Genomic DNA, 10,933 nt, shown 5'->3' on the forward strand with positions numbered 1-10,933 from the left:
TTCTGCAATAAAGGGCACCAACAGCCTGCTTAGGGACAGGGCAGTTGAAAAATTCATGGCCTATTGAAATGAGAAGGGAACGACTTAATGGTCCATCTAAGAACCCATCTATCATGTGCGGCAACCTTGCTCTTCTGACAAGCCCCTGGTGGGCAGCTGCATGGAATTTACATGCAGTTTGGCTGGGCATTACTTGTGGTAGCCCTTCTCTCGATTTGTCACTGTCGCCTCCCCCCCCCCCCGCCCCAATCATGATTGACGGGCAGCAACATTTTGAAGTGAAGGATGTCCTGGATTCCCGCAGGCTTCGTGGCACACTGCAGTACCTTATCCGCTGGAAGCACTTCGCGCACCCTGAATGGGTGTCGGCTCGCAATGTTAACGCTCCTGTTTTGGTTAGGCGCTTTCATTTAGCTTATCCTTTGAAACCTGCTCCTTGGTATTTCCGCTTTGTTTTGGGGGGGCGGTATGTCATGTTCACCGTTCCAATGTGCATTGTACATCGTAACGTTTCGCATGTCAATTGCTGGTGCGTGTTCTGTCTGGGAGGGGCTGTGCGGACTCCTTCTGCTGGGGTTGTTATCTGTATTCAGGGGAATGGAATGTGTTTGGGTTATCCAGTGCGTTCAAGGTTTTCTTCCCAGGAGATCAGCAGAACCCGTTACCAGCGCCTGGGGTGGGGAATTTGAGACAGCTGGGCGAGGGGAGGGATTACGTTTGCACCGAGGGTTTTTAGTTTGTATTTGGCGCGCTTTTGCTCATTCTCAGCTTTCTCTGTAAATGCATGCTATTCTTTAATAAACCAGATATTCTTAAGCCCCTGCTTGTGAGTCTGAGTCCATTAGGATAGGCAATCGTTACACCTCTCCTCTTAGGTATCTTCAGTTTGGATGTTTGGCATCTTGGGGTGGTGGGGGCAGGGAGGAAACAGGAATATGCAAAACACCACCAAAGCTTTGAAGACTCCTGTGTCTTTCAGTAAACAGTTCTAGAAAGATTTATAAAGTATACATTATCAATCTTTTAGGGAACATCCATTTTAATTCCACTTTTAATAATTGCAGAATAGCAAAGTGTAAGAGTATACAGTCTTTGAAGTCATTGTCAGATGATCACAGCCCAGTATTTTCTATGTCCTTCTTCCAACTGAAGTGTGGCTGATGCAGCATTGATTGGCAAAGTCAAAGACAAGATGTTGCAAGGTAATTTTTAAACCATGATCTACCTTTTCCTAATCGTCTATTTGCATCGCATCAGAGCTGAGTAACCTTTCCGAGTTAAGTGCTATCAATCTCTCACTCATTCCAAAATAAAAATGAAGTAAAATAAAAATAAATGATTGAAATCTTGCACAATATCCACATTTGGAATGGGGTGGTCATTACAGGCATTCTGCCCTGATACCTTTCAGATGCATTGGATTTCAAGATGCATTTTTTGCTGTCTGACAGAACTTTACTATGAAAAACTTCCCTAGCACTGCACCAGAGATCCTTTTTTTAAAATGGAGATGCCCAGATTTGTCAACAGGAATTTTCCACATGCAAGACATGCACTCTGTGAGGTGGTCAGCTCCAAAACATAGCCAACAGCAGATTGTTCGTGCATTGATTCTTTAATTGAAATTCTGCCCTGTCTATTCACTTGAGAACTTTTAATGTTTTTCTAAACCATTCCATCATACTTAAAAACAATTATAATAATTAAGAATATAGAGGTTAGTCAATGCAGTGAGCATGTTCACAGCAAAGCAAGAAGAGAGTTTGGAAACTTGAACCACTCCACAGTGGTATTGCCAGATAGTTGAGTAGATCCTATGGCAGGGAATATAACCCAGAACAAGGCAGGAGAGTTTGGAAATAGATCTGATACAGAGAAGTAGGGGTTGGCAGGAAAAGAAGTTAATTTGTGGAGCCCGCAAGGAGATAAGAACTGAAGACCTCCAGAAAGGTGGAGGGAGTGGGACTCAGAGTTGGGAAAAGAAAAAAACTGTGGACATATCGATTCAGAGGCAACCCTCTCACACAAACCCAAATCAGGAGAAAAAGGAAATATATATATGTCTTTTTTGATGCTCCAGAGGGAGGAAAATTGCTCCTTAGAACATCTCTGTTCCTAGAAGTTTGGAAGTAGGTTTGATCAGAATAAATTCTGTAAAATATGAAAATGACCCTTCTTCTGAGATTCTTTGGAGTGAGACACTCTAAAACCGAGGACTGGTTTCTGAGTTACAACAGAGGAAAGGTTTTTAAAAGGCACTAAATCTTAACCCTCCATGCTCAGAAGTCTGTTGCTCCAGATTTTGTGAGCAGCTTCCTGGCATTAGGGAGACTTAATCCCAGAGAGCAGCTGTTCTTTTGGCGGCAGATGTTAACTAGGTAAAACCCATCTTTCCTTCCCTGGATGCTGGGGAATGCAGCACTGCTGCTGTATAAGAGAGGAAAATTGAAAAGGGTGCAGCTTCTTCCAAAAGCCACCATCCTCTCTCCTCCATGGCTCAAAGCCTGCTGCATCTGGGCTCAAGGCCTTTGCCTGCTCTCCCCTGTCTCCCTCTCCTTTCAAAACCATCCCAACAACCGATAAGAAGGCACTCGAAAGCGAGAGAGGGAGAAAGCGCTCCGTGTGATCAAGGCGAGAGGAAAGGGTCCTGGGTCTTCTGACACGAGCAGACACATGAAATAAACTAAGCCACAAGGTCAAAAGTAACATGTTACCATTTATTCAACAATTTTAACTGGAAACCTCCAACATAGGGTGAACGTTGCTACGGGGAAGGCAAAAACCCCACTTGCCGACTCCAATGGCAGATTAGGGGTAAAATTCCTTCCCAGCCCCGTCAACCGGCGACTGACTTTCGTCCGTAGCAAGGAGATGGTACGCACCCTAGTGGTCTTTCCTGCGGTGCTGCAAGGTGTTCACTGGCACGGGAGGAAGGGCTCGAATCCCTGAAAAGACACAGAGATATCAGGCAGTTAGTTTCTCCGCTCGCTCGCAAGCCTTGCCTCAACCTTCACTGGGAGGAAGCCCATCAGTGGACATTCCTCCCTTCACGGGAAGGTCCTCTGCTTTTGCCCCCCCCCCCCAAGAGAGCCGACTCAGGCCACGGCAAGTCCCCTCCCACCAGACCCAACCCTGGCCCTCTTCCCCTGCTTTCCCGCCATTGGCCTCCATCCTACACCTGGGGCAGCGTTTGCCCAGTTTCCCTCACCGGTCCATCAGGCGGAAAGGCCTTCATACTCGGGGGGATAACGTTGTCTCCTACAGCCTGCCGCCAAGCGCCTCAGGGCAGCCACCAGCCCGTGTGCAGAGTGGAGGGAGAAGGCCTTTTGTACCAAAGCTTCTGTTCTCTGGGCGACTCGCCTGACTGCAGGGTCCTGGTCACCCAGAAGCTTCTCCACATCTGCAAAGACAAAAGTTAGACCAGAGCATTGAAATGCATCTTCCTTCCTTCCTTCCTTCCTTCCTTCCTTCCTTCCTTCCTTCCTTCCTTCCTTCCTTCCTTCCTTCCTTCCTTCCTTCCTTCCTCTCCACACTCCTAACCCAAAGCTTTTCCTCTTGTCTTTGCACAGGCATTGCTTACAAGCAAGGTAGACAGGAAGCGTCCCTCCAGTGAGGAGGCTGCCGTTCTGATGAAGTAGGTGACCTATAGAGGAAAGGAGGGAGAAAAACACACCATTGTCTCTTTCAAACCTGCTTCTCGACTGAATGCAGCCCTAACTCCAGAATTCCCTGCACCTTTCATCCTGGGGATAACGAGAAACTCAGCAAGTGGACTACAGGCTCACGCCTGGCCTGGGCTAAAGGAAGGTCCATGGCCCAAACAGGCGAGTGACTCCATGAAAGGCTGCAGGGGGCCGTGCCTTTCTGGCTGGAACGTGGCTATCCCTGGGCAGAAGAAACCCTGAACCTGGGGGATGAGACCTCCCGCCTGATTGCCCACAAAGAGCCTTCTCTTTTCGTTACCAATGAACATCGCAGCCATTCTCCTCACTGAAGCCTGCTTGCTCTTGAAGTACCAAAGGCAGGTAAACACTTCCATCTCCAACTGCGACTCCGGGATGGGGAACCGAATCTAGGAGATGAGGCAGAAAGGCAGAAGTGGGAGATTCCCAAGTGCTGCGTGCCCCACCCATGCCTCTCACCTCTAGAGGGGAATGGGAGCCAGACAAGGGCTCTTACCAGGCGCTTGGTGATCTTATGAAGTAGCTCCTGCAGGCTGTAAGTCCCCCCCGCCAGGAGGGTGCCCCCAAGGTGCCAATGGAGGGCCTGTGCCAGGTGCCGCAGGGTAAGCTTTGCTGCCTTCAGAAAAAGAGGAGAGAAAAAAGCTGGGGCCATTCCTCTACTGCTCTCCTTGAGTGAGTTGGCTAGCCAAGCCGCCACCCTCTTTTCCCAGGCAAGCCAGGCCCTCACCTTCGCCACCTCCTCCTCAACATCCTCCACGTGCATCAGCACCGCAATGAGGGTGTGGATGGCTGCTATCCCCTCAAGATCTTTCCGGTGCTGCAGAAGAGGCCAGATGTGTTTCAAGGCTGCCCTTCGGATGGTTACCGCCTCCTATGAAGGACCAAGGAAAAGGTTTTTTTCCCTTGCCCTGCAAGAAATGGGTCCCGTGTGGCTTCACAGTTAAGGTTCCCATTGACCTTTTCCTCCTCTTCCAAGCAAGGAGGAGCTGAGGACTCACGTGGTGGAAGAGTGAGTGGTACTGGGCAGCCAAGGAGGCATTCAGGGGTGTCCAGACTTCCCCTTCTGTCTGGAGGCCGAGCTGCTCCGCCAAGCCCAAGAACTCCAAGGTGATGGTGGAGCTGTCACTGCTGAGCCCACCGAGGATGGCATGGCAGAGCTCCTCGGGGCTCATCATCTGCAGAGAAAATGGGAGATCTGAAAAACTCTCCTCCAATGAAGGAGAGAGGACAAGCCTAATCTTCTCTACCAAAGCGGAGGAGCTCGGTATTTGTCTATCCCCTGTGGGCGAGGGCCACTTACCACCTTGTAGTTCTTGCAGAGATGGAGAAGACCCTTCCTGCTCAGTTGGTGAACAGTCTGGCTGCGGTGTTCCATCCAAGCCATTAGCAGTTTCCAGGTCTTCTCCATGGGGGCTTGGCTCTTGTAATTAGCCAGCAGCTGAAAGAGAGCAGAGCAGTCGAAGGCCCGTCAGTGGCCGGAGGAGGAAAGAGAAGGAGTGAGCCAGCTGCACTGGGGAGAAGGTGCCCAAAAGACCCCCAGGGAAGATGCTTCACCCTCGTTCTTTGGGGAAGCAGGAACATGCCTCTAGGCTCTCCCTTAGCTGCAGGGAAAGCAAGAGAAATGGCTTTTGGAGCTTGATTGCTCCCAACGGGACCTAAAGGTGGTCTGGGGCAACTCCCATTTTCTCCTCCACATCACCCTGCTCGCCCAGGTCCCATTGGCTCCCTGGCTCAGAATCCTATGACGGGGTGGGTGTGGGTGGGGGGGATTTTCCCACCTCAACAAAGAAGGCCACCACTGCAGCTGAATGCTCCTTTGCCTCTTCCTTCTCCAGGACAGAACTCAGATGTCTCTGGAGGCTGCACGTGGCAGAGGGGGAGGTCTCCGTGAGGGCCCTGCAACACACCAAGGCTCTTTTGAGAAAAAGACATCAGACGGACAGGCCATGCTGGGCTAGAAGAGCAGAAGAAAGGTTCTCTGTGGAGAGAAAAGCTGCCCTTTGCCCTCTGACTTACGTCACCAACATGGCCACGCCCTGGAGGCAGCAGCTGGGGCGGCACAACATCTCCCTGCAGCTCTCTTCCAGGGTCAGGTGTGCCACCCTGGCTAGCAGCACCTGGATGGTGTCAACCGTCTCCCTGCAGGGAAAAGAAGGCCAGAGTCACCAAGGCACCAACCCATAGTCTGAGGGGCAGAAGAAACCCTTTGGGCGACGCCCACAGGGAAACATCCCTCTGCACGTTCTTTCCCTCCTTTCCCTGCTAACACCACCCACGAGAAGAGCAAAGAGGGAGGGAGCTCCAGAGGGGCCTTTCTTCTCCCTTGCAGCTGTTCACCACCAAATGGGAGTTGCTGCATCTGTGTGAGTATGTCCCTCCACCCCACCCCACCCCACCCCACCCCACCCCAAGGGTGTTCTGGAAACATCATGGATGCCAGATTCCATTTTCTTTCTTTTCCTTAAAGCTTTGGGACAGACCTCATGAGAAAAGCAAGGCGCCCAAGCTGGGAGCACTGCGTGTTTGAGAGCTTTTTTTCCTGGGGACTATATAACACCTGGCCTATCTAAGGGGAGGACTTGCAGGGCCAGAGGGGCATTGCTAAATCAGAAATGCTGCTTGGACGTGCAAAAAGAAAAAGAGGAGGCTTCTCCTTCCCAGTGCCACTGCTTACTCCAGAGGCAGATGGTCCCCTCCTTGGCCTGATGTATTCTGCTGCCTGGTGCCTGTGATGATGGTATCCACCAGGCAGAGCAGAACTTCGGGGAACCAAGCCTCCAGCATCACGGGGCACTCCTCGGACCGGACGATCCTCCTGATGAGCCTCATCGCTCTGGCCTGAGGAGGGAAGGAGAGTCTGCCTCACTGTCATGACCCCGTTGCAAGGCACAAAGAGCCTCACAACGTGGAGCATGATCATTAAGAAAGAAAGGAAGCAGATAATCAAATCAACGCTTCAACCAAGCACCCAAAGCACCCACACCCATGGACTCATATACAGATGAAGGACTTCAGATAAGCAGCAATAGCCCGCACCTGGTGCCCTGGAGGACACACCTGAACCAAGAGGACAAGGACAGCAACCGGGAAAACACCCACACAGCCATCAAGAAACCCATCAAGGGGAATGGGGACAATGGAGGGTGGAGAAGCACGGGACCCCGCAAGAGGGGTATAAACAGGACACCTCACCACCGCACCCCCATTCCCGTTTTTCTCTCTGTCAGACCCGTTTCAATAAACTGGAAATCCTTAATCCCTATTAAGTGAGTCCGTGTCTTATTCGGAACGAGGCTGGCCCTGACACTCACCCACAGAGCTCCTTAGGCAAGTTGGCTAACAGAGCCCACCCTACCTCTTGGTAGAATCGCTCTCTCTGCCAACCCTCACCACCCAAAGGACCTTCCTTCCTCCCTCTCTCCCCCGCTTCCTTCCCAAACTCCTTCTCAGCAGAATTCAAGAAATGCCTTCCTGTTTGCCCATGGGGAGCCCATAGACACAGAAGTCACAATGGCATCTCCCAGAGGGAGAGGCTGAAGTCTTGGCGTACAAGAGGATCACCTCCTTCTGAGCTCTACCCCTTACCGTAGCTGCGGGAAGAGGATGGGTGGTCTGTTCCTCTCCTTGAGGAGGCCAAGGGCCCTCCTTCTCCTTGGCCAGGAGCAGGAACAGGACCGCATCCCCGCTGCAGTACGGCGAGGTGATGATGTCCCAGAGCAGCTCGCCGCAGGTGCTGGGAAGAAAATCGAGAGGAGACCAAGTCAGAGCCCTCTGCCTGTCTCAGGTCCACTAGAAGAAATATGGAATGGTCGGCCTGATGCCAGACTTCCCTGGAACTCAAGGGAGGAAGAACCCACAGCCCTGCCTACCTCCATGGGAGCTCTAACAGGCGGTACGTGACCATTTCCAAGTTCTTCCGGGCCACAACTTGTAGGCGGTGCACAACCTGGCTTGCTCCGAGGGAGGGAGGAGAGGCCAGGCGGCAGATCTTATCCAGGACTTCCTGCATACACAAGAGAGAAAGAAAGAAGAAACGGAAGGGGATGGTGAAAGGTCGATTCCTCCAGGTGAGAGCTGAAGGAATTGGAGGTTGCAGGAATAGGTCCTTTTCTGGGGAAGCCTTCAGTTTAACCCTGGGTGTCAAGCCTTACTCGACATTCTTGCAGAGATGTTGACTGCGTCTGGGTCCCTGTTGTATTCCCCTCTTCTTCCGGGGATGTGCTGTTGAGAGGAGAAATACAGGATGATTAGATCTAGATTAGGGGTCAGTTTGTGGAAAAGGAGTCATAACTGAGGTTCTGAAGCAGGACAGAGAAGTAGAGCTTTGATAGAACCGTGCAGGATCCAACCAAGGGCCCCTCTGTTCCCTGGAGAGGTCCCTCCACCATCAACTGGTCGGGTGGCATTTTGCCTCACACCCACAGCGCACCAGCATCGCCGTAGGTCCTTCGCTCCACTGTGAGAAGAGAAGAGAGAAACATTTCTATCCGCAATAGCCACCATCTTGCAAGGCTTCCACCAAATAGATTAAATAAACAAGCGGAGAAGACCTCATGCTTTTCAGCCGTGTGTTGTGGGGAAGGGGTGGCAGTCCCTCAGCGGCTGTAGAGGTGAAAATAGGGCACCTGTTTGAACTGAGACTGGGGTCCCAGGTCTCGTCCTGCAGGCTGCTGACATCGTCCAGGGTATCTTGGGCTTCTTCGGGGGAATCCTGTGAATGACAATGACTCCTCTGTGTCCACAAAGGGAACAGTGACCCAGAATTGGTAATTCCATGGAACTTGTGGGCTCCAGAATAAAGAGAAGGCCTATCCAATGCAGGATGCCTGACCAGGACGGTGCTTCTCTTGCATGACACATCTCCCAAGTTGGAGGAATCCCCCGCCCTGCCCTGCCCTCCCCCAGAAAAGTAGGCTTGCTACACTTCACCTGTTAAAGCCCTGTCTAGAAGCAGCGGGGAGCTGGAGAGGATGAAGCAGAAAAGGCGTGGGCAGGGGGCCACACCCATTTAGGCCACCAGTCAGCCGCAAAGGGCCCGTCCCTGCTGCTTTGCAGAGAATGAGCTAATTGCATGAGCTTGGGTACCCATTTCCAGCCTGTGTAAGTTGCCCCAAGAGTCAGGCTTTCTCTCACCCCAGCTCCCCACAGCAGCCCTGCATGGTACCCTCAGGCTGGGAGAAGTGAATTGATGGCCCCCCCTCCCCATGGGCCTCCCCAGCAGAAAACAGTTTGCCCTTCTTTACCCATGCACTGGAGGAGATGCTGCTGGAGAGCTCCTCAACTGTGTAGGTCCCCTGCCTCTTCTTCTCCAGGTCCTCATCCCTGGGGAGAGATTGAAGGGCCAAGATCAAAACTAGCAATGGGCAGGTGCCTTCATTGTCTAATTCCCCCTTGGCCCCAAATGGCCCTTCATCCCATTGATTAAGGAGAGAAGAGAAAGCTTCCTGGCCAGGGGGTTGAGCAAACATCCCATAGAAGTCTATCCCTCCCCTCAGCAGATGTTTCTCATAGCTTTTTTTCTTGGGGACGGTACTGCAGCCGTCTTCTTGGGGGCTTCAGAATCCCTCAGCTGAGAGCAGTACCTTGCCGAATCCGGAATGGACTCCGCGTCTTCAAAGCTCTGGTCTAAGGAGCCCCCCTGGGCTTCCATCGAATCCTGCAAATGGCATTTGTTCCTATTAAGACATAAATCCAAAGCCCTCTGCATCCCAACAGGATGGCTAAAGCCTTGGGCGCAAGGTTCGGTCCCAGTGCCGACAGGAAGAGAGCCTTTGGAAGCCTGAAGGTCAAGAGGATATATAATCATCTACAGATTGGTTTTTAAGGGGCCATAAACCCTTGTGCGTATTGCAAACCAGCAGATGTGTAAAAGGGGGCAGGTCAGAAACCCAACTGTTCTTTTTTCTTTTCCTTTTTTCAATTTTTTACTCTTCTTTTTGACTTTCTTCTTTTATTTTTTTAGTACGTCAAATTTGCTAGATTTGTTTCATTTGGTTCACTTATTTTCCTTTGTCAACATGTATAAAAACACATATATACATACTCATACATATATACATACAAACATACACATACACCAATTAACAATGTGGAGACTTTAATTCAGCTTAAGTTCCAAGCCCTTATCAGAAAACAAATATCTTGACTTATGCTCTTCCTTTATTTTCTCATTCATTCCTAATGTTATATTTAATTTTGAAGAAAGGGTTAAATAACTAATGCTTGTAATATTAATATCCAAAATTACAATTAATATTGATAGAGTATTCACTTATCGATATACATTATTCTAAGGCATCCAAATCCCAGAAGATTAAGAATTTCAGTTTATCATAGAAATGTTATTGTACTGAAATAATATATGGTATTTAGCCTGAGAAGATGGAGCAAGAGAGTTGGCCTCGTTGCCAGACCTTCCTTACCCCTGAGGTGGCAGAGCTGTCCCCATCACGAGAGTTGTCCTGCTCCTGCTCCTCGACTCCTTCCTGTGCCTCTCGGGTCCTGACCGGAGGAAGGAGGTGAGGCGTGGAAGAACATCCAGCCAGCTCCGCCTCCCCTTTCCCAGACCGGCCGGTCAGTCAGTCGGCCTTTCGTTCCCCTGCAAGCCCCTTGTGGACAGGAAGCAGCCTGGGGGGGCTGGGTGCTCCTGCAGACTCATGCGGCCTGTCAATGGGGCCCCGCCGAGCCCAGCCCAGGTTTGGGAGAAGGCCTTGGTACCTGGCAAGGGGCACAGGAAGGTCTTCTACTCTGTTGTCCACGTAGCAACAAAATGGACACCTTCTCAAGACATTCTGTGAGCAGAGGGGAGCAGAGAAAGAGGCCTGAGCCAGGGAGAGAGAGTCGGGGGCCCTGACTTTCTCCCCCCTTCATGGTTTCTTGGCAGCTGGGGGGGTCTGGCTTACTCTGAACAGCCGTCGTAGTGCCATAGTAGGGGCTGGATGGCACGAGGAGAGGGCACCAGCAGGAGAGACTCAGGGGAGTGTCGGCCAGCCAGCGGGCGAGTCCAGAAAGGGAGTGAGCTGCCTGGGCATCGGCTGGTGGCTTTATAGGTGGGCTCGGAACCTCGTTCCCTTGGCAACCAACGGCCCCAATGGCCACTTTTGAACCTACACAACGATGGCGGACCTATAGGCAGGCTCGGAAGCTCGTTCCCTCAGCAACCGGGGAAACAGCCCCAACGGGCACTTTTGAACCTACACAACGATGGCGGACCTATTGGCAGGCTCGGAACCTTGTTTCCTCAGCAACTG

General features: G+C 51.3%; 1 protein-coding gene and 1 long non-coding RNA gene across 2 annotated transcripts; both read right to left on the minus strand.

Annotated features, from left to right (window-relative positions):
* Positions 1-2,699: 2,699 nt before the first annotated feature.
* LOC134492520 (uncharacterized) lies at positions 2,700-3,647 on the minus strand. Its single transcript, XR_010067451.1, has 3 exons — positions 3,581-3,647; positions 3,209-3,400; positions 2,700-2,945 (listed from the first exon to the last, which is right to left on the minus strand). It is a non-coding gene; the product is annotated as an uncharacterized LOC134492520 (long non-coding RNA).
* A 134-nt stretch (positions 3,648-3,781) lies between these two features.
* Positions 3,782-7,866, minus strand: LOC134492454 (uncharacterized). The gene is made up of 11 exons (XM_063296627.1): positions 7,553-7,866; positions 7,269-7,416; positions 6,358-6,521; positions 5,700-5,822; positions 5,462-5,579; positions 5,038-5,121; positions 4,682-4,858; positions 4,411-4,554; positions 4,180-4,299; positions 3,964-4,072; positions 3,782-3,885 (listed from the first exon to the last, which is right to left on the minus strand). Exons 1-11 carry the CDS (start codon positions 7,690-7,692, stop codon positions 3,782-3,784), a joined length of 1,431 nt encoding a protein of 476 aa, XP_063152697.1. The 5' UTR covers positions 7,693-7,866.
* Positions 7,867-10,933: the final 3,067 nt, after the last annotated feature.

The sequence above is a fragment of the Candoia aspera genome, chromosome 2 (assembly GCF_035149785.1).
Source record: "Candoia aspera isolate rCanAsp1 chromosome 2, rCanAsp1.hap2, whole genome shotgun sequence".
Taxonomy (NCBI): domain Eukaryota; kingdom Metazoa; phylum Chordata; class Lepidosauria; order Squamata; family Boidae; genus Candoia; species Candoia aspera.